General features: G+C 39.7%; 1 protein-coding gene across 1 annotated transcript in view; it reads left to right on the top strand.

Moving 5' to 3' along the window:
- Window positions 1–23,964, top strand: part of LOC101396145 (histone-arginine methyltransferase CARM1-like) — a 244,928-nt gene that overhangs the window by 121,204 nt on the left and 99,760 nt on the right. Inside the window, exons 3-4 of the mRNA XM_087444209.1 lie at window positions 18,330–18,436; window positions 19,315–19,419. Of these exons, the coding sequence (XP_087300335.1) occupies window positions 18,330–18,436; window positions 19,315–19,419 (212 nt within the window). The remainder of the gene's footprint in view (window positions 1–18,329; window positions 18,437–19,314; window positions 19,420–23,964) is intronic.

Raw genomic sequence — 23,964 nt, 5'->3', positions numbered from 1 at the left:
GGTACTTTTACGCTGTATCTCTTAGGATTAATTAAAGTCCTGTGTGGGTGTGTACCTGTAGCTAGACAAGACAGTAAATGATTTTAAAGTGCAATATTTTTTAAACTTAATGTTTTTTGTTTGTATGTTTCTTTTCTTTTTGTTTTTTTCCAGCTTTATTGAGATATAATTGACATAATATTGTGTAAGTTTAAGGTGTATGGTGTGTTGATTTGATATACTTATGCATTGTGAAATGATAACCACAGGAGGGTTAGCTAACACCTCCATAACATTACATAATTACCATTTCTTTTTTTGTGGTGAGAACATTTAAGATCTACTATCTTAGCAACTTTCAAGTACATAATACTATGGTTACCACGCTGTACATTAGATCCCTGGAACTTACTCATCTTGTAATTGGAAGTTTGTATGCTTCGACCACCATCTCTCCATTTCCCTCAGCCCCTAGCCCCTGGCAACCACCATTCTAAGTGTTTCTATGAGTTTGACTTTTTTAGATTCCACATATAAGTGAGATCATACAGTATCTGTCTTTCTCTGTCTGGCCTATTTCACTTGGCATAATACCCTCAAGATCTATCCGTGTTGTCGGAAATGGCAGGATTTCCTTCTTTCTCATGGCTGAATAATATCCCATTATTTATTACATCTTCTTTATCTATTCATCTGTTGTTGGACACTTAGTTTGTTTCCATATCTTGCCTATTGTGAATAATGCTGCAGTGAATATGGGCATGCATCTAACTCTTAGCGATCCTGTTTTCACTTCCTTTGAGTATATACCCAGAAGTGGAGTTGCTGGTTCCTATGGTAGTTCTATTTTTAATTTTTTTGTGGAAACTCCATACTGTTTTTCATAGTGGCTGTACCAGTTTGCATTTCCACCAGCGGTGCACAAGGGTTCCCTTTTCTTCACATCCTTGCCAACACCTATCTCTTGTCGTTATGATGATAGCTATTCCAACAGGTGTGAGGTGATATTTCATTGTGGTCTTGATTGGCATTTCCCTGATGATTAGTGCTGTTGAGCATCTTTTCATGTACCCTTTGGCCATTTGTATATCTTCTTTGGAAAAATATCTATTCAGTTCCTCTACCTATTCCTCAATTGGATTCTTTGTATTTTTGCTATTGAGTTTTATGAGTTCCTTATATATTTTGGATATTAACCCCTTGTCAGATATATGCTTTGCAAATATTTTGTCCCATTTTGTAGGTTGCCTTTTCATTTTCTTGATGGTTTCTTTTACTGTGCAGAAGCTTTTTAGTTTGCTGTAGCCCCACTTGTTTATTTTTGCTTTTATTGCCTTCACTTTTGGTGTCATAGGCAAAAAAATCGTTGGCAAGACCACCGTCGAGGAGCTTTTTCTCTATGTTTTCTTCTAGGAGTTTTATGGTTTCGGGTCTTATATTTAAGTCTTCAATCCATTTTTATTGAAGGGATTATCCTTTCCCCATTGAGTATTCTTGGCTCCCCTGTCAAATAGTAGTTGACCGTATATGTGAGAGTTTATTTTGGGGATCTTGATTCTATTCCATTAGTCTATGTGTCTGTTTTTATGCTAGTACCATACTGCTTTGATTACTACAGCTTTATAGTGTAGTTTGAATCAGGAAGTATGGTGCCTCCAGCTTTATTCTTTCTCTGGATTGTTTTTGCTGTTTGGAGTCTTTTGTGGTTTCATACAAATTTTAGGATGGCTTTTTCTGTTTCTGTGAAAAATGGCATTGGAATCTTGATAAAGATTGCATGCAATCTGTAGATGGTTTGGGGTAGTATGGGCATTTAACAATATTAAATTTTCCAAACTGTGAACAAGGGATCCATTTCCATTTATTTGTGTCTTCTTCTTCAGTTTCTTTCATCAAATCTTATAGTTTTCAGTGTATAGATCTTTCACTTCCTTTGTTAAATTTATTCCCAAATATTTTATAGTTTTTGATGCTTTTGTGAATGGGATTGTTTTCTTTTTCAGATTTTTAATTGTTAGTGTATGAAATGCAACTGATCTGTGTGTTGATTTTGTATCCTGCAATTTTACTTAATTAGTTGATTCGTTCTAATAGATTTTGGTTGACTCTTTAGGGTTTTCTCTATGTAAAATCATATCAGCTGCAAACAAAGACGGTTTTACTTCTTCCCTGCTCCTTTTTAATTTTTGACGTCACAATGTACCTCTTTTTATATTGTATATTTGGTAGCAAATTATTGTGGCTGTAGTTATTTTTCATACTCTTATCCTTTAACCCTCATACTGGAGTTAAGTGGTTAACACAAGCCCCAGCAGCTTGTTGATGCCCCTGGAGAGTCCGATTTGCCACTCTCCTATCTCTTCCTGTCCCCGAGTCATGCTGCTCACAGTTCAGTAATCTGGGTGGGGTGAGAGAGAAATAAGCATCTTTGGCATCATCCTGAACTACTGGGGAGGCTGGGCACTCCTTCACATGCTCTCACTTTCTCACTCTGGTAGAAATCACAGCCGACAAGATCTCTCTGGGCCTAAGCTGCCTTGGTGGGGCAGGCAATGTGAGTAAAGTCAAACCTTTCCTCTTACCCTCTCCAATTCGTCCAAATTTGTATTTTTTTTGTTCCATTGGTGTGCTGGCACTTCTTGGCTGGAAACCTAGACTTCCACAAAGGCTTTCTCTTTTGTGGGTGACTGTCTAAGACAGTGTTTTCCAGGGGCTCCTGGAACACTGCTGAGAGGCTGGAGCTGATTCATGAGCCACTGCAGGGTCCACTGCCAGGAACAAGGTCTGTATGCCTATTACTTGCTGCCCAGGTGGGTGAGACCTCTCCTGGGTCCCTTGGTGTGCGGTGTGGTGGATCTCACAGCTCCCACAAAGGAACCTTTGTCTGTGGATGGATACCAAATTGTTGTTGGGGGGAGAGGGACCTGAATGAGGGACATCTTATTCAGCCATGATGCTGACATCACTCAACTTCATGTTCTTGTTGCTTTACTGTGATGAATCATACACTGTATAATTAATAGTTACCTGGTTTATAAGGATGGTGAGAGATCAGCCAGAGTATTTTTAATAAAGTTTTGCAAAATTTGGCCAACCTAGAATAATAGATAACTAGTCTTCGAAGAAACATCTCCAAAGAAGGAAATTCTACACTTACACGCAGAAAACCTTTTGCAGTCATGGTTTTGTTAACATTTGAAATAAAAAATGTTTCCCTGTCTAGCCAGTGTCTCTGGCTGCAGCTGAAGTCATTTCCCTGTTATTTATGTTACATTGACGTGTTACGTCTTCATTTTGTCTTTGCTCCTTTTCTTCCCAGCCATCCTCGATTAGTACATAGAGAGCTTCTTCCAATGTAGAACATACCCCTCAAGGATTTTTTTATGCTTTAGAATTTCCTACTTTCTGGAAGGCAGATACTGGTATTGGAATGAACATTGGCCTTGCTGATTTAACTCTGAGCAAACCGTGTCTGCATCTCTCCTTCGTCTGTACAATGGAGATCATAATACCTCTTGGCAGTTGGGATTGAATTAAGTGACACCATAAATGTGAAAATATTGTCAAGTGGAGCAGTTCATAAATGTGCACTTGCTTTTTAACCGTGGCTGAGACTGGTAGCAGGAAGTATCTCTCTTCTCCATTTCTGATTGCTCTTTTGTGTTTCTGTCTCCTTGTGCTCTTTCCCCCAGCCTCCTCCTCTTCACTTTGGTTCCTGGGCAGCTGCTACTGTGAAGACAGTGCAGCTCCCATCTGCTTTCAGCATATGGGACCAACGCTGTTGCTTCCAAAGTCCATGTATTTGCTGTTCAGAGCAGGGTGGGTTATTGTGTGGAAAGTGAGACAGAAAATTGCAGAGTGATTTAACCAGCGTTTGTTAAATCTTCATATAGTAATGATGGAATCAATCGATCAATCTTTCTATCCATCATGCATTCATGCATCCATCTCCTAGTTTTTTCCACTGAGAAGTTGAGGTTCCTCGTACATTTATGTAATAAAATATAAATTTCAAGATCAGGGAAAGAAGACTGAGGCCAAGAGTAAATTAAAACACAAATACGCATATTATAGCGCTCACAGATATTACTGCCAACCCATGATTTTGACTCAGCATCCTGGCACTCAAGCAAAAGAGGAAACGCTGTCAATTTACAGGATTCCCAATGTCCAAAAGGGCATAACTCTGGTAGGTGGGCAGAATATGTCAAGCAATGCTTCTCTTGGCTTTTAGATCTGAAGAAAATTTTTCAAGTGCGTTCCTAATAAGATTTGGAATATCCTTCATACCAGAATATCAAAGGTTCTAAACTCAACATTCATTCTAGAGCTCGATTGCAGTTAAAGCTTCAGGTAAGCCATACATATAAAAAGAACTGCTGGTTGTAGTAATTAAAACATTGAATGATAACCAATATCCCTGGATTTAATTTTCCTAACTGTGGATTCATATTGTCCACCGTTCCATATGAGGAAAGTGCTGGTGGGTGTCAACCAGGAAGCATTCATTCAACTATTGCTAAATCTGTTGGTTGCTTGTCATAGAAGTAGGCGGTTGGGTTGGTTTGTTAGGGGGATGATGATAATGCATTGCATGCTATGGGCATCCTTCCTGAGTGTAATTGCTCTTCAACTGTAGATGTCATACTCTTGAGTGCCCTAGATCATCTCTAACTGCAGGAGAAGGTTAGGGGAGGTGGATGGGCTAATAAAAACTCACCTTCACAAAGAGAATCACACTGTAAGTCAGTCAGCTGTACCATATTCATATGAAAATAGGTTGTTTGGGAATGATAGTGACCAATCACCGGAACTTACCTAACAGCTCGTCTGTAATGAGTGTCTGCACAAAATATCCAAATAAAGTCATTGCCAAGAAAGTCAGCAACTTCTTCTGTAAGCTTAAAATGAAACTAACAATTGATTGAAAAGATAGCGTGATAAAGCATGTTTGACTATCATTTTCCTTAGCTTTTGTGATTTCATGGTGCTTCAAAATAGAAGGGAAGTAGTTGATATTTTAAGTTCCAGACTTGGTCTCCACTAAGTTTTGTAATAGATCTTTGGGAATATGGGGACACAGACTCAGATGCCTACAGGGCCCAGGCAGGTCATGGAAATGCATGACGTGGGCTAGTTGCAAATAAGAGAGAATGATGGCAGCTGTGATGAACAGGAGCTCTCATATTCGTACAAAAGGTGGCAGCAGCTACTTCCCTCATGCTGATTATTGCCACAGAGAAATTCAGACCCAGGGATGTCATGCTGCACAATTTTAGTCAGAAATTCACATTTCTTATGAGATTTTTCTAATTTTTAAGACAAATGGTGGCCAAATTTCAAAATGCCTGTGGGCTAGATTTAGACTGTGCTCAGTCATGTTGCACCCACTGGACCAGCTATCTAAACGTGAAAGAGAAAACAAGAGAAAAGCAAAGAGGTCAAGCTAAGAAGACACATGCACATTCGTGCTTTTAGCCAATTATAGGTTCTTGTCATTGAGGAAACTACAGTAGGTACATTTTGCTTTCTTAAAAATGAAGACGATTAATTTCTCGTAAGGTAGCACAACTATGTAATATTATTGTTAAATCCATGTTTGCGTGGAAGAGAGCTAGATCTTAAAAGCTGTATTTCAAAACCACAAGATGCTACTTGTCATCTGAACTGATATTTTTACGTGACTTGAAGTCTCAAGTCTGCCAGGTACAAAGTACTTTCTTTCCTTTGCACAGAATTTTTCAACTGAGTTTATGGGTATTTTGTCTCATTCATTTACAGACAATATATAAAGAGAAAGCCCAGGGAGATTTTTATGTCTACCTATTATGCTAAGTTTTCACTTGGAAAAATGAAGCACCCCAAACATTGTGACTGAAGGTATAGCTGCTATTTCAATTTTTTAAGTTTTGTCTTGGGTTATATTAATGCTTACCCAAAGTTAGCTGTTTGGGGAATGTAGAGAGGATGGCATAGGCAGCCTCAAAAAATGTGGACTTACGTTGTTAAACATCATTTTAAAAATGGTGTAAATCTAATCCAATTGGAAATGTGCCTTTATGCCACCTGTTTGCTGTTCACCTGTGCTGCTTTACCTACTGGGAGGCCTGCAGAGGCCTTGGGAAGCCATGAGAACTAATTGAATAATGGCTCGTGCTGCCACAAAAATAAATTAGTCCCTCTGTGGTTACATGGTAAATGCTCCAGGAGGTGCATTCTGGCCTCACTTAGTGAACTGAGGTACCATTTGTCTTTCTGCAAGTCTGGTGACCTTCAAATGACTAGGTGGTTTTGTGGAATTCGATCTGGATCCTAAGTAATGTGAATATGGGGGAGGGTCTTCACTGTAATAGGTTAAAGCCCAATTGTAGAAATGAGCTTAGTTGCAAATAGCCTGATTTACCTCTAGGGTAGAGAAAAGTATGGTGTAGATTTAAGAAAAAAAAAAAAAAACACTTGAAATGAGTACAACCTAAAAATGTATAAAATTGTTAGTAAAACCAAAAACCAAACCAAACCAAAACCCAAAAAAACTTAGTAAACCTGAGTAAACTGGCAAGGACTCAGAAAAAAAAAAAATGGTTGTAAAGTGTGAGGGGGAATTTCTGTTCTAGTCAAGGCTACCCGTACAAAGTAGCTCAAGTAAAAAGGGAAAATTATTGGAAGGAAATGTCTCATGGCATTGAAGGCAGAGGAACAGAGGTTCCTGGAAGCATTGTGGGGAAGCAGGTACCCTTGCATGGTCTCCCAATGTCTTGACATGAGTACAGCCATGTTTGGCCATTCCATTGACCTATAGCCACCAGCACACAAAGAAATATAAAAAGCTGCTTTCTGTGTGGTGGGAACTGGCCCTTCTCCCACAGAGAGAGTTGCAAGTTGTAACATTTCAAGGCTCTTTGGGCGTCCTACCTCGGGACGTACTGGCCATCTGTGCCGGCCTGGGACGATAACCAGGGAGAACAATGCACATACACAACTGCTGGGCTAGGACGATAGCCAGGGGGCTCAGTGCACCTATGCCACTGATAACCATTTGTGCATGGGAACACTAAATGCTTGCTCTGCAAACTCTGTAACTGCTTACTCTGGAAATTATTGATGCTATATAAACTGCTGGAAACTGAGGCCTGGTGAGAGTCTCACCTGTGGAGGGGACACCCAGCCCAGGACCTCTGATGATAGGACTCCCGCCTAGCCATATCAATTGAAGGGGCTCTCCCTGGCAGTGGGGCGTGGATGTTGTGAGTAACCAATCTGATGTGTTCTCTTTTCAGTCAACCTGGTGTTTCTCTTTCTGGTTGATTTGTGTCATTTCCCTTCAGTCGATGTGGATGCTTTCCCTTTCCAATTGATCTGATGTTTTTCCCTCTTATTATATGACCTATTAGAATCTGCTGCTATCTCAGTCCATCTGGTGTTTCCCTTTCCGATTGAGCTGGTGTTTTTCCCTCTTATTATCTGACTTATTCGGATCTGTTTGCAGACTATCGCCTTTACTATCCTCTATATAATAAAATATAGCTTCAGTCCATTTGTTTGGAGTGGAAAGTTTCTTTTACGTCTCCAATTGAATTCCCCGTACCTCTCATAACACCCCCATCTGCATCTTTCTGTGTCATCATCTCTCTCAGCTGCCTTTTCCTCTTGTACTTGACCCGGCATGGCCACCTCCCCTGAAACAACATTATCTTATAGCTAGGATGACTCAATTATTTATCATCCAAAATAGGACTCGTGTGTGTGTGAAAGAGAATGTGCTTGGTACTTTCCCCAGGATAGCAGGCATAAATTGGGCAAACCAAGATGTAGCTTGCCCCCCTGAAGCGCCCCAGAGCCCATCCCTCTTTATGACAGTGTCTGGGTCTCTTGGTTCAGGCTGAGTTACCCTTTCGTCAGCAGCTCATTCTTAACTAATCTACTGGGTGCGGTATGGGGTTCAACAGCATAAATAGAACATCAGGAGCTATGAGCTAGGCCAAATACTCTTTGGGAGTGTGGACAGGAAATTGAAGCTGCCAACTGTGGTTATGTCAGGGATTCAACATGTTACAGAACCAGAAATGTTAGATCAAATGCTTTGTAGTGACCTTTCACAACAGCAACCTTCTGCTGGGAACAAAACCTGGGTTTAGGTTAGCCCAAGCTCAAAGATTTCAGAAGCCAAGAAGTTGAATGCTATTTTCCATGGCTTGCCTTCCTCCACTTTGCCCTCTGAAGCACACAGATTTTCTCACTCCTGCTTCCTCTGTTTCAACTTAGTCTATAATTTGCTTCTACCTCTCTTTCAGTCGTGGTCAAATGTGGTTTGGCCTGCCTTTAATCCACTCTCCTTTCTTCTGATAACAGAAGCTCAATTTTCCTTTGGTTTAGGTGGGGTGACTCGAGTCTGGTCAATTGGCATTGATCCCTGGACATAGCAATTGATTCAGAGATGGGTCTTCAACTTAACTTGGTTCAGTGAGACTCAATCTAGGGCTTTTGTTGGAACATTTTGGAAGAACTGGACTTGCTGAGCTGGTAGTAATATAGTTCTGGAGATGCTGGTGGTCATCTTGTCCAGTGAGAGGGAAGCCTGCCTGAGCATGAAGCTAAAACAGAGAAATACAGAGCGAGAGAGAGAGAGAAAGTCTCAACAATGTCATTCTCGAATTCCTGGGCACAAGCATTCTTGAAGGTGGAATTTTAATCCTGGACTTCTCAGTTTTGTGAGCCATAAACTTCCTTTTCAGTTAAACTTAGTTGAGTTTACACCACTTGCCAACAAGACTTTTCACTGATATCCTTTCCTTACAATCTTGTTCCTGCTCTGGCTCAGTCAGTTATCCCTCTGCCCAAGGCTGACCCCTCATCCTTGGTTATTGGAGACCACACAGTTCTTCCATCTTGGGCTTTCCTTGTTGATGGGTGGAGTGAGAGGACAAGTGCACTAGGATCCCACAGGGATCAATATTAAAACAAATGAACAACCATCCTTACTTTCCTAAATGTTGAAGCTCACTCTTTTACTAATATTTAGGTCACTGCTGATCATCTCAATAAGTGTTTAATTGGTTTTTAAGATACGCATGAAGAGTGCCTCTGACATTTGACAGGATTTGTGGCCCAATTGTTTTTGCATAAGATTCTTGACATTTAGAGATGTGACAAATACACAGAATACCCCCCAATAACCCTCCCCACTACTAATGTTTTGGTTGCACAAAAATAGTGTTAGGTAAGTGTCGTATAGATTACAAACTATAGGTTTGGTTGCTAATTATAAGGCTTAGAGAAGAGCAAAAACAAATAATACATTCAATTTCTTAGAGCTCTTGAGTACCTTTATTTTAAGAGAGGTTGATTTGGCAATTGCTTTCAAGGAATGCTGACAAATTCTTTTTAAAGAGAAGACAAAAGCACAAAGTTTTCTCATGTACACAATAGAAACATACAGTGTCTTATAATAATGCTCTCTATGTTGGGTGCTCAGAGAATCTACTTTATATCTAAATCCTTTTGCTACTTTGCTAAGTAAACCAGCTTATTTGAGGTATAAGAAGGGCCATCCTTAGGGTGAGTGTTACTCAGCAGCAGAGTCCCCTGCAAGTATATATGTTTGGGATGGATTAATTTTTCTATCCTGCTTCCACTCTCACCACCACTCATTGCTATGCTTTTCTCTGGAAACACACACACACACACACACACACACACACACACACACACACAGAGTATATCTGTATAGGAAATTTCCTAAAATTCAGTTTGCATTTATCTAGCTTTGGGAGTTGGGATGAAGAAGGTATGGAAATTTTCTGATGCAAATATCATGTTCCTCTTCATTAAAAAAAAAGAGAAGCAGAGTAGTATTGACATTGAGGCATTCAGATGGTGAATAGATTTTGACTTAAAATGCATCGTGGACCAAAGATAATTTGGTTCTGCCAGTGATACCTAAGTAGAAGAAATTTTTGATTAATTAAATTCTCTCTAAGTAAGATAGAGCATCTAAGCCCAAATAGTTAAGTTCACAAACCTCTGATTAGGGAATATGTAAATCAGTGAGAAAATAAACCCTTGATTCTAAGGTAATTGTTTGAGAGAACTGGACCAGTCAGGAGGTGAGTGTGGAAAGGGATGCAAAAAAGAAAAAAGAAAAAAAAGACAGGAAAGGGAAAAAAAGAAAGAATGCTTTCATCCATTTGTTCACTCATTCATTCCTTGGCATTTATTGGATATTGCTATGTGCCAGGTATTGTATTAAGCACTATGATTTAATGGTGAATAAATCTTTTTACCGGCATAGACCGTACATTCTATTGGGAAAGACAGAAAAAAATAAGTAACTAGACAAATAAAATAGTAATTATTAGGCCATCTGTTGTGCAGAGAACTAATAAGGGGCTGATGGAGAGAAAATCAGCATTGCAGCAGTTGGCATCATATTCATCCTACTCGAATGATGCCCTGAGATGCAGTCCTCCTCCTCCAGCTCTGACCAGACAGGAGATACAGGGACTCAGTGCGGCCCCTCCTAAGTCATATCCATCCTGAGGGGGAAAGTGCCCAGACCATGAAACCGAGGGAAGAAGAATTAAATGGGGGCACGTGGTCAGTATTGGTCTCTTTTATGTATACTGACTGTAAGAAAATAGATAGCTTTTACTTCTTGTGGTGCCCAGCAAACTTGAGCTGATGGACTAGAAAGAATTCAAATGGGCTGTCTGTAAATTATTCAAGATAGCTCAGAAGCAGTTCTGCAACTATGTCTAGAGTTTGACATGTTTTTTTTAAACCCACACCATGATTATCATACTGTCTGTTGTGGATTTTCTGGTATAATTTTGGGACATGTGGCCAGAACAGCTGAGGCAGTCAGACAGGTATTACCCTTTCCTGGCGCAGAAAGATGCCAGTATCTCACTAAATAAACTCTGTATGGAAAGCACCCCAGACAGATCGCTTGTAAATAGCAGCTATTTAAGAGAAGCAAGCAGACAAAAACAGATCCCTTCAATCTGGTCTTTTAGGAGGAACAGAACCAAAAGGAAATGGTGTGTCTGAGTAGTCTTTATCGTTCCACGAGTATAACTACATGCTAAAATTGAAAAGTAACGGTTTGTCAAGAAATCTAGATGAAAATAATTAGAATCATGGCTGTAGCATGGAACTGCTGTGTCCTTGGTTAATATCTATGTGACAGAGAAAATTACATCTATGTATTTGTGGTGAAAAATGACAAAGCATGATAGTTTATAGCCAGAGCGGATACAGTGGCAATTCTACCGGGTTATCCTCTTCAGAAACAATGTGGGTGAATGAGTCCTTTGAAAGGAGTTCCCCTTTTATTCATTATCCATGCTCTGTCGGAGGGACTTGGCTTTTACTAGTAGTTGAGGATGTTTCTGCATCCTTCTGTACTCTGTCCTCTGCCCTCAGACTTCTGGGAAACACCCCACCGGACCTCTTTACTCCAGAGCAGTGGCTCTGACTCATATTCTCTCACCTTTTCTGCCCTGAGCAGCTGAACGAGCCAACATGCAAATATGATCATCCATTTAGACTTGATTACATTCTAAACAGCTGGCCTTTCTTTCCTCTCCTCTGGGAGCCATCCTGGCTCTACAGAATTAATGGCATCTTTCAGACAAACGGGGCCTGCGGATCAAAAGGCTCCTCCATCGAAAACAATGTACTCCTTGCCAAAGGCAAAATTACCTGCTAGATTTAAAGGTCCCTTCACTCCCCTTACCAAAAGTCCCTTGCCCCAGTTTGGAGAACTGAAGAAAAGAAGAAGATGAGTTATTATTCCTGCATCTTATTTTGGCTTCTCCAATGAGCATTGCCATAGACTGAATGTTTGTGTGTCCTTGCTGCCAAAATTCATATGTGGAAACCTAATCCCCAGTGTGATGGTATTTGGAGGTGGGTCTTTGGGACGTGATTAGGTCATGAGGGTGGAGCCCTCATGAATGAGATTAGTGACCTTATAAAAGAGGCCCCAGAAAGCTCCCTTGTCCCTTCCACCATCTGAGGATACAATGGGAAGACGGCTGCCTGCAACTCAGAAGAGAGCCCTCACCAGAACCTGACACTGCTGGCTGATCTCAGACTACCAGTCTCCAGAACTGTGAGAAATAAATTTCCATTGTTCATGAGCCACCCAGTCTGTGGTATTTGGTTATAGTAGCCTGAACAGACAGGTGACAGGTGTCATTAGTGGCCATCAGAGTCCTTTCTTCTGGAGGCTGAGGGGAGGGGAGAAATCAACAATTAAATTTCTTTTCCTTTTGAAGTGTGGGGTTTTTTGTATCTTTATACATCATGTGGAAACACAGACATTTCCTTTATGTACACACATTTATTTAACCGTTAAAATAAAAGTAAGGGTAACTTGTAAAGAAAACCTTCTCCTGGGAGCCATTGTGACAGAATCCAGGAGAGGCAGGAGTTAATTGACGCTGAGTCCTGGATCAGGATGCTCCTGATTTCCTAAATCCCATAAATATGTCTCAAACTTGTCAAACACGAGGCCCTGATTTTCAGTTTGTCAAATATGATCCCTGTGCCAGGATTATAGAGTTGTGTTCGTAGTGTCTATGATGTAATAAGGTTTTTTTTTTTTTTTTAATAGCAAACACAGTAGAGCTAACACATCCAAATTAGTATTTATTTGGAAGGCTATTTATGTGTTGCGTGGGTGCTGGTGTAACACAAAACATGGTTGGTGCTTCTCTTTTACATTTTCCTTTGTAGACAATTAGTGAGCCACGTAAGAAGACTAGCTGTGTTATTTTATAGTCAAAATTTTGTTTTTTAACAAAAATGATATTTTTCAGCTTGCCACACATCCTATTCACTAAATTAGGGAGCCATTATTTTTGGCTGTATTAAAAGCTCAAATTTCCCTTAAAGGATGAAGACTTGCAACCGTAGAGGATATTCAAAAGACTATTTGTTGAACAAATGGATTTACCATAGGCTTTGAAAGCCAAAACAAGTGAGATGCCCAGGACTCAAAGAATTCACAGATGGGTGACACAAACCACTGCTGGAAACCTCTGAAAACCCAGAGGGAATTGGAGAGGTGCCAGGAGACTAGAGCTGGGGAAATATTATCCAATATCTTTTTTTTATTATGTCTGAGAATTTTATTTTATTACTTTATTTTTTGGTGAGAACATTTAAGTTCTACTCTCTCAGCAAATTTCAATTATACAATACAATGTTATCAACTATAGTTACCATGTTATACATTAGATCCTCAGACCTTATTCATCTCATAGCTGAAAGTTTGTACCCTTTTACCAACCTCTCCCTATTTTCCTCATGCCCCCTCCTAGCCCCAGACAGCCACTTTTCTATTCTCTGTTTTTATGAGTTTGACTTTTTTTTTGGTAAGATTCCACATATAAGTGAGATCGTACAGTATTTCTCTTTCTCTGTCTGACTTATTTCACTTAGCATAATGTCCTCAAGATCCATCCATGTTGTCATGAAAGGAAGGATTCCTTTCTCATGGCTGAGTAATATTCCATTGACCACGTGTACCACATCTTCTTTATCCATTCTTCTGTTGATGGACGCTTAGGCTGATTCTATATGTTGGCTATTGTGCTAATGCTGCAGTGAACACAAGAGTGCAGATATGTCTTTGATATCCTATTTTTCCTTTAGATATATATGTATATACCCAGAAGTGGGATTACTGGATCATATGGTAGTTCTAGTTTTAATTTTTTGAAGAACCTCCATACTTTTTCCGTAGTGGCTGTACCAGTTTACATTCCCACTAACAGTGCACAAGGGCTCCCTTTTCCCCATCCTCACCAGAATTTATCTGTCTTTAGCCATTCTCACAGGTGTGAGGTGATAGCTCATTGTGGTTTAGTTTGCATTTCCCCTATGATTAGTGATGTTGAAGATCTTTTCATGTACCATTTGTATCTCTTCTTTGGAGAAATATCTATGCCATTCCTCTGCCCATTTTTCCATCAGATTGCTTGTTTTTTTGCTATTGAGTTGTGTGAGTTCTTCATATGTTTTGGATATTAACCACTTATCAGATATATGATTTGCAAATATTGTCTCCCATTTGGTAGGTTGCCTTTTATTTTGTTGATGGTTTTCTTTGCTATGCAAAAGCTTTTTTAGTTTGATGTAGTCCTACGTGTTTATTTTTACTTTTGTTGCCTTTCCTTTGTTTTTGGTGTCAAATCTAAAAAATCATCACCAAAACTGATGTCAAGGACTTACCCCCTATGTTTTCTTCTAGAGGTTTATAGTTTCAGATCCTTAAATTTAGGTCTTTAATCCATTTTGAATTGATTTTTGTGTATGCTGTAAGATAGGAATCCAGTTGCATTCTTTTGCACGTGGCTGTCCAGTTTTCCCAATGCTATTTATTGAAGAGACTATCCTTTCCCCATTGTATATTCTTGGCTCCTTTGTCATGAATTAATTGACCGTATATGCATGGATTTATTTCTGGGCTTTCTTTTCTGTTCCGTTGATCTGTGTGTCTGTTTTTATGCCAGTATTATGCTGTTTTGATTACTATATCTGTGTAATATTGTTTGAAATCAGGATATGTGATGCCTCCAGCTTTGTTGTTCTTTCTGAAGATCACTTTGGCTATTTGGGGTCTTTTGTAGATCCATACAGATTTTAGGATATTTTTTTTCTATTTCGGAGAAAAATGGCATTGGAATTTTGATAGGGATTGCAATGAATCTGTAAATTGCTTTGGATAGTATGCACATTTTAACAATATTAATTCTTCCAATCTATGAGCTCAGAATATCTTTCCATTTATTTGTGTCCTCTTCCATTTCTTGCATCAAAATCTCATAGTTTTCAGTGTATAGATTTTTCACCTCCTTGGTTAAATTTATTCCTAAGTATTTTATTTTTTTGATGCTATTGTGAATAAGGTTGTTTTCTTTATTTCTGTTTCTGTTAATTCATTGTTACTATACGACAACACAACTGATTTTTTTTATATTGATTTTGTATCCTGCAACTTTACTGAATTTGTTTATTAGTTCAAACAGTTTTTTGGTGGAGTCTTTAGGGTTTTGTACAGATAATATCATATTGTCTGCAAATAGAGACAGTTTTACTTCTTCCTTTGTAATTTGGATACCTTTTATTTCTTTTTATTTTTTGCCTAATTGCTCTGGCTAGGACTTCACATACTATGTTGAATAAAAGCGGCAAGGGTCAGCCTCCTTGTCTTGTTCTTCATCTTGGAGGAAAAGCTTTCAACTTTTTACCATTGAGTATGATGTTCGCTGTGGACTTGTCACACATGGCCTTTATTATGTTAAGGTGCATTCCCTCTATGCCCAGTTGTTGAGAGTTTTTATCCAACACAGTTTTAAAATGTTATCCACTACCTTTTCAAGGGAGAAAAATGCAAATAGAGGAAATTGTAGTTTAACAAGCTTGGTATTTTTGATTTCCAGTAGAATTTGATAAGCAAATAATTAGGTTCAGAATTTGAAGGAACATAGTCCAAAACCTTGTTGAAATTAAGATCTACTAAGTCTCTGATGTTGCCTCTGAGAACAAATTGGAGAAACAGGAGGAAAATGACGCTACGGTTTAGGGGCTTTGTGGCTTTATGTGTAGATGAGCAATTCTATGTGAAAAGTATTGACACAGAAAAAGCTAACAATATATTGTTCAGTGAAAAAGCAGGTTGTAAAACAGTAGAGCACAATACTATTATTGTAAATAATATAGAGGTAGCTATAAATATATAAAGAAAAATTACTGGGAGATTCTATCCTAAAATATTATTAGTGGTTATATCCGGGAATTATTTTTCCTTCTTAGCTTTTTTTCTGCATTTCTAAATTTCATATCATTAAGTTATATACAATTTTTTTTTTTAATTGCAAAAGAAAACAGTCAAAAGAAAAAAGTCATGAGAGAACAGAAATGTTGATTCATCTGTTGATTTCACGCATGGGAGAATGTTGTGAAGGAATGGTGTCTCTTTAACTGTTATGTGGAATTCTCATTGTGTGGATATTGCCATATTCTATTAACTGGAGTTCTCAAAAATGTCTTGTCATCAGAATCACCAGAGACATCGTTAAAAATACAGATGTTGGGCCCTATCCTTCTGATAGAGTAGGCCTGGGTTGGGGCTTGGGAATCCAATGACAGGGAATTGGTGAAATTATGGCTTATCCATAAAAGTCAAAAACATATACCCATTAATAATGAGGTAAAGGAGACTACTTAATGACTTGGGAAGTTATTCATAGTATCTTAAATGAAAGGAGATGCTTACAAAATAATATGATGCAATTTTGTAAAGAAGAATTTTTACACATACACACACACACACACCACAAAAGAACGTACACCAAAATGTTAACAATAATTAATAGCTTGTATAACGGGATTATTATTTTTATTTTTTTCTTTTTGATTTGTATTTTGTAAATTTTTTATACTTTTCATATGTTGGTTTTATAGTTATTTTAAAATCATTGTTTGCATCCTTTTCTTTATAAGGGTGTAATTGCAAAAGATAGAGAATTAACAGAACATTTCATAATAGAGATAAATTTTTAACCAAAGAGCCATTCTGTTTTCATAAAAGAGAGGTCCACATGGGAACACTACCTAGGTGAGGGTTTATAAATCATAATGAGCATTTATAAGCTGGTGAAACATGGATTGTTTAGGATACACTGTAAATCTAATTTTGATTTATATTTCCACCAAGAATTCCTCCCTTTATGCATCTCTGAGTTTCTGTGAAGTAGTTGGCATTCCCTTGAGCCGGAGGGGCAGAGGTTAGATATGTTTACATATTTATTCTCCAACGAGATGTTTTTGTAACCTATCTGTCCCACATGGGATAGCCCAAGGGCTTCACAAGGCTGCCTCACCAATTAAAAACAATTTCACCAAGTTCATTAGTCATTTCTCCAAATTTATTAAATTTACGTTTCAGACCTATTTATCAGGTGGCTGCTATGGTAGCACTGTGTTCTGGAGACTAGAGATAAATAAAGCTTGAACTCCTAAACTGTGCCTTATAAGAGTTCAATATAGATAGAGAGATAGACATTTAAAAAAATTGTTAAATTCAGTAAAATGTAAAATAACGATGGTAAACTGAGAGCATGAGATTAGAGCAAAGGTTCTCATTCCTGGCTGCCCATGAAAAGTAACTCTGGAGGCTTTTGAAAAAATAGAGATGTCTTGTCCCCACCAGCAGAACATTGAATTACCAGGTTCAGGATGAGGGTACAGCATCCACATTTAATAAAGTCTTCTCAGGTGCTTCTGATCTATTGCTGAGTGTTGAGGCCTACTGTATTATAGCAACTAATTCTGCCTGTGGGTGTTCCAGAACTCAGCAATGAGGAAATGCCAGTTGAGCTGAATCTTGGAGGATGAATATGAATTTGATGTCAAAAGGTAATCTAAACAGAAGAGATAGGGGTTCAAAGTCCAGAAGCCAGGCCAGGGCCAGGTTGACCTGGGAATTGGTAAGTGCTTCAACATGGTGAGAGCATAGAGGGCAGAGTGCATGTTGTGTGTGTCCAGGAAGAGAGGGCGTGGAGGGTACATAATGCAGGGGCAGACGAAACGTGAGGAGTTGGAGCTCATGGTGACCTGAGGGTGTGTGGGCTGCAAGGGAGAGGCCTGGTCACAGTGCCAGTGGTGGAGAGGGAAGAGGTCACAGGATCACTGGGCAGGATTTGAGAGACATTTCTAAGACAGAAGTCACAGAATTTGACAGTTGTGCCTGCTGTGTTATCTATTAGTAATATCTCTTCTGGAATTTTTTTTTGAGCCTTCGCTTCTGTATTTTTTTCCTCAAATAATAGAAAAGCATTCCCTTGAATTCACATATCCCCAGTTATTTTACCTTTTCTCTGTAGACCTAGAGAATACTAAATGTGAAAAAATACCCTTGTCTCCATGATAATAGAATGTGACTTTATGTATATATTCATTTATATACATATATATTTTGTAATCACATATATATATTTTTTCTTATCATCAACAATCACCTTCCCCGGAGCACATACTGAGAATAAGCCTGTAAGCTTTGGAAGCACAGTACCAGGAGAATTCGATGAGCTAATCTCTGTGTTCCATTATGCTCTCTCACTTGACATTTGTGAATGCAAATATGTCTGACAAATGTAAATAAGGGTGTCACACCTCAGAGTAGTACCCACTTCCACCTTGCCCTTCCTTATCATGCGTGTGTGGGGATGAACGTGCCATTTTAATCTTCTCATATTTTCTCAGTGGAACTTTATAGAGTGCAATGGTGAGTTCTCTTGTTTCCAAGGTATAGAAACAGATCTGCTTTTTCCTCCTTGTAGAATTCAGCGCATTTTCAAATACCTTGAAAAGGTGCCAGAATGAGAAAAAGGAATGCTCGGTGTTCAGCCAGCGGACAGAAGAGGCGTCTGCCGCACAATATTTCCAGGTCAGGGAAATTGCCCCCGGTAGAATTGAGTTGTTTCAAGATGACACACACCTGTGAATACACCTGTGCAGGGTGGTGGGTGGAGAGGAGACAATTGATGTTATACTGCAGTGGTTCTCAAAGGGTGGTCCTCAGACCAGCAGCAGCAGCATCTCCTGAATTGGAATCCTCACTGTCACTTAGCAAGTTGTCAGGTTGTCAGGACTTGGGCAAGTTGCTGTATCTTTCTGAGCCTCAGTTTCCTCAGCTGAGGAACATAATTCATCTGATTGTTGTGATGATTTAATTTGATTAGAGGATGTATGTGAAGCACTTAGCATGGTGCCTGGCACACAGAAAACTCAAATGGTGGCAGTTACAATGATGATATTTATTACTGACTGTCAATGCTCATGGATTTATATGCACCACATCACCCCACTGGCTTACCTCATCAGGATAACCACCATCACTACCTTCTGCCCCACCCCGACCCTCACCCAGGATTTCTATCCAAGACCTGTTTTTCTCTCTGGGCTGATGGGACTCATCGGGGCCATCCCTTTTGGCCCTGGCCCCTTTCTCTCTCTTCTCTCTCTTATTCTTGATCTGTGTTCTCTCATAGCCTCTGCTTTGGGAAGGGCCCCTGGGCACCTATCCAGTCAAGATCTAGGCCTGAATCTATTGTATGGAACAACAGTTAGAAGTCTGGGGTTAACTTACAACTCTGGCCTTACACATAGGGCCAATGTGAACAAGTCACTGCGTCTCTCAGAGCCTCAGCCTCCCTGTGTGTTAGGCCAAGCCTACCTTGACCAAGGTGTCTGTAAGAACCGGATGCTCAGGAAGGTGCTGCCCCACGGTTGTTTACCGTCTGTCTCCTTCTCTTTCCCCTACAGTTTTATGGCTGCATTTCCCAGCAGCAGAACATGATGCAAGATTTTGTGAGGACAGCTACTTACCACAGAGCCATCCTCCAGAACCACATTGACTTTAGAAACAAGGTAATGCTGGTAGCGGGTTATTAATCTCAAACCATTTTAAGAAACCTTGTCAAAAACTAGAATAAAAATTAAGCTTTGATAGAATTACCATATGACCCAGCAATTCCATTCCTAACTGTGTACCCAAAAGAATTGAAAGCAAGTATTTAAACAACTATTTGTACCTGAATGTTCATAACAGCACTATTTACAATAGCCAAAAAGTGGAAACAATTCAAATGCCCATCCACTGATAAAAGATAAACAAAATGTGGTATATTCCTACAATGGAATATTATGAATATTATTTATATTTTCCATAAAAAGGAATGAAATGCTGATACATACTTCAACATGGATGAACCGCAAAAACATGCTAAGTGAATGAAGCCAATTACAAAAGGTCATATGATTCCATTTATATGAAACATCCAGAATAGGCAAATCCATAGAGAAAGCAGACTAGTGATTGCCAGGGGCTGGGGCAGGGGGAAATGGGGAGTGGCTGCTTAATGGGTACAGGTTGCCTTTTGGGGTGATGCAAATGTCTTGGAACTTGATAGAAGTAATGGTTGCACAATAAAGTGAATGTACCAAATGGCACTGAATTGTACACTTTAAAATGGTTAATGGTTGATTTTACGTTATGTGAATTTTACCTCAATGAAGAAATTAAGCTTTGAGTGCTAGGAACTCAAGAGACTGAATGCACTGTGTTTTGGTGCATAGAACAGGTTAGGAGCTTTATTGCTATATAATGAATAGCTCTTATTGAGTCACTTTACTTCAATTTTTTCTCCTACACTCCACAAGTGCTTGCATTTATTTCCTTCGCAAAATGGATCTGAATGGTGAATGATTGCTAACACATTATACAAGTGTTATCCATTGTTCTCCTACCTATTAAACTGCCAAAGTGCTCAAAATACTAGACAGCTTATCTCAGAGACAAGAGCACTGGTCAGTGGAATCAGAAGTCATGGGATCTAGTTTCATATTTTCCACCTTAACTAGCTGTGTGATCTTAGGCAAAACACTCAATTTCTGTGAGCCTCACAATCTGTTCTCCTGCCTCAGGAATTGTAGATCCATCGCCTTTGAGATTTGCAGCAGTAATTCCAGGAAGGATGTGGTAGAACTTTGAAATAATGATTCTAATGACTCATGCTTCCCCACGTCCACGCCCATTTGCAAAGTCGTGTAGCTGCTCCTTTCATCAAGAGATAGTCTGTCTTTTTTACCCCTTATTTCTGTGCTGTTCTTGTGATATGCCTTGACCAATACAATATGACAGAGGTGACATTGTGTAAGTTTCAGAGCCTAGGCCTTAAGGGGCCTTGTAGCTTCTGGTCTCACTCTTTTGGAACCCTGTGATCACCATACCGTGAAGAAGCCCAGTCTAGCCTACTGGAGGTTGAGAGGTCGCCTGGAGGAGAACCGAGGCACTCCAGTCAGCAGCCAGCACCAGCTGCCAGACCTGTGAGTGAGGCTGTCTGGACCTTCTAGTCCAACCGCCCAGCCTGCTGAATGCAGAAACATGAATAAGTCCAGGCAAGACCAGCAAACTGCCCAGCCCTCCCACAGAATTGGGAGAAATAATAAATTGTTTCCAGTTTAGGCCACTAAATTTTGATGTGTTTGTTATGCAGCAGTAGTTAATTAAAACACAGAGAAAATGCATAAAAAAATAGTGATAAGTGTGCATCCAGCTAGAAGTTAATTTGCCCCTGGCTTTCTTTCCTCTGTCATCTCTGTTCTGCTATTGAGCCCATCAGAGAATTTTTTATTTTGGTTATTGTATTTTTCAATTCCAAAATTTCTGTTTGGCTCTTCTTTATCTCATCTGTTTATTGACTGAGACTCTATTTTTCCATTAGTTTCAGCAGTGTTCATGATTGCTGGTTGGAACTTCTTTATAATAGCTGCTTTAAAGTTTTTGTCAGATAATTCTAACATCTACGTCGTTGCTGTGTTAGCTTCAGTTGATTATCTTTTCCCAGGGAATTGAGATTTTCCTGATTCTTTGTATGCCGAGCAATTTTCGATTATATTCCATACATTTTGGTTATTATGTTATGAGACTCTAGGTCTTGTTTAAAGCCTGTGGAGAGTGTTGATATTTTTATTTTAGTATTCATTGAACCTGGGTAGGTTCAGGCTGTGAGTTCTATGCCACTAGTTGGCCTTCTGAGGGCTTTAGTTCCTATGTCAGTTCAGTTTTCAAAGCCTTGGCAGTGCTATTTGGATCTGTCTCATGTATGTGTCACCCAGTGATCAGTCTGGCACCTAGGGGTGGACTTCTCAAAGTTTGGGTATGCTAAACATCAGATCCGTGCATGCACAGATTGAGGGTGAGCCTAGGAATTTATTAAAAAAATAAATTTTGGGGGGTTGCTGTGCCAAGCTCTTCCCTCTCCGTGATATTCCTGGTACTTTCTGGTTCCCTGGGACTGCTTTTCAGTCTCTGGCCAAAAAGCTCACTCCACTGTGCACTTCCATAACTTTGCCTATGTATTGGCCAAGCTGAGAGAGGACAAGGAGAGAAAACAGGCAACGGGAGTTGGCCCTAGACTTTGGGAATGACGGCACCATTGAATGCAGAGGTAGGTTCCCCTCCCTCATAGTTTTGGCTCCTGTAGGCTGATGCTGTCACTACCACAAGATTGCCGGGGGCTGGAGCATAGAAGAAAGGAGGAAAGGAAAGGAAAAGAAAGGAGGGGAGAAGGGAGGAGGAGGAAGGGGGAGAGAGAGGAGGGGAGAGGAAAAGAAAAAAAGAAGAGGAAAGGAAAAACAGAGCATTTCCACACTCTCTCTGAGCATTAGAAGTTTCCTCTCCTGATGCTGGAGCCAAAACTAGAGTGTGTCTCCAAGAGTTTTCTTGTCTGTATGCTGGCACCTACTTCTGGTGTGTTGAGTTCAGGCCATGGGTGGGGGATATTTTGAATTCTGATCTTCTTCCTCAATCTACCTGCTACTATATACTTTTCAGTGTCTACAAGTAGCTGCCCCGTGCATTCTTTCCAGATTTCACAGCTATATTCAGTGGGAGAGACAGAGTGAAGTTGGCTTTCTCTGACTTACCCAAGACCGGACACTTTCTAAAAGCCAGATCTAGGTACTCTGGTGGGTGAGAGTGATGCTAAAAGACAAAGATAAGACCAGAAATGGCCGTGTTGGGCCAAAGGGTCTCATATGCCTTGTCATATGGCTTGAGATGCTCAGGGCTCTTGCTTTGCCAGTAGGACATGCTGGTTAACAATTATGAAGTAAGCATTGCTAATGCAGAGGACTTGATTATGGTAGGTGGGCAGGATGAGGAGAGAGGGGAAAAGCTTCTTTCTTTTGACACCTTATCTGGTATTCAAGATTGTAGGTAAGCAGTCTTATTGGCCTAAGATAGGTTTCTTGCCAGTTAAAAAAAACGTCATCTGTGAACTATTGATTGCTTCTTTGTGGTTTGAAGATGTTTCCTGGAGGTAATACTTTTATTTAGAGAAATTTCTCTCCCTCTGAAGTTGCTTAGTTTTAATCTATTTTCTATTATCCATAATCTATTTTCTATACTATCTAGAATCTATTTTTAATTCTGGTTACTTCTTCCAAAGACCACTCCCCAAACTGCTAATTATACTAATAATTTGCATTATATGACTCTTTCACAGAATTTCACATGGATCATGTTACTTTACCATTTCATTTGTGTATCTTTTCATGTATAAGAATGAAGGTATTGGACTGGATCATCTTTAAGGTCACTTGTAGCTCTAACCTCATTTGATTTTACAAAATACCCTTTTCCAGCCAACCTGAAACGGGTTTATCGGCCATTGAAGTAACATAGGCATCCATCTGTTGGGGTTTGTGAAGGTGATAATTAATTATATGGTTGATAATTAATTACAGTCCTGCACCACATAATGACCTTTTGGTCAACAACGGACCGCATTTACGATGGTGCTCCCATAAGATGAGTAGCATGTAGCCTAGGTGTGTAGTAGGCTAGACCATCTAGGTTTGTGTAAGTATACTCTACAATGTTCTCACAATGATGAAATTGCCTAACAATGCATTTCTCAGAATGTATCCACGTCGTTAAGCAATGGCCTGACTGTATATCCCTTTCCCCCTCTGAGTTCTGGACCAACTTAGAAATAGACGCAGAGGTCAGGTAGAAATCACAATATCAGCTTTATTGTTGGTAATGCTGTTTGGAGAACAGGGCTTGAATCTGTAGCCAAATAAGTCTTACTACTCTGTTTTCCCCTAAACTGAACTTTTCCACCCTTTTGTATGCTGAACAACTGGTCTCCGCAGGCAAATCCAGAGCCTGCCCATCAAGCTTCCACATGGGGGACTCAAGAGCGCATGCTTGAGAGGGGGTGGGCAGCCTGGCCCCTTCCAAGCACCTGGGCTCTGCATACTCAGTCCTATTTCCCAGTGTCACCAGTCAGATGGGTCACTCATATTGTGAAGAAAAAAGAGGAAAGGGAGATGACTACTCTAACTTCCACTACTGCCCTTTCCTGTGAATAAATATCCTCTCCCCTCTGAAAACTGAAAGAGCAA

The sequence above is a fragment of the Ceratotherium simum genome, chromosome 20 (assembly GCF_057802395.1).
Source record: "Ceratotherium simum simum isolate JZ-2026a chromosome 20, ASM5780239v1, whole genome shotgun sequence".
NCBI classification, from domain to species: domain Eukaryota; kingdom Metazoa; phylum Chordata; class Mammalia; order Perissodactyla; family Rhinocerotidae; genus Ceratotherium; species Ceratotherium simum.
This window is presented reverse-complemented; position numbering and strand designations above follow the sequence as displayed.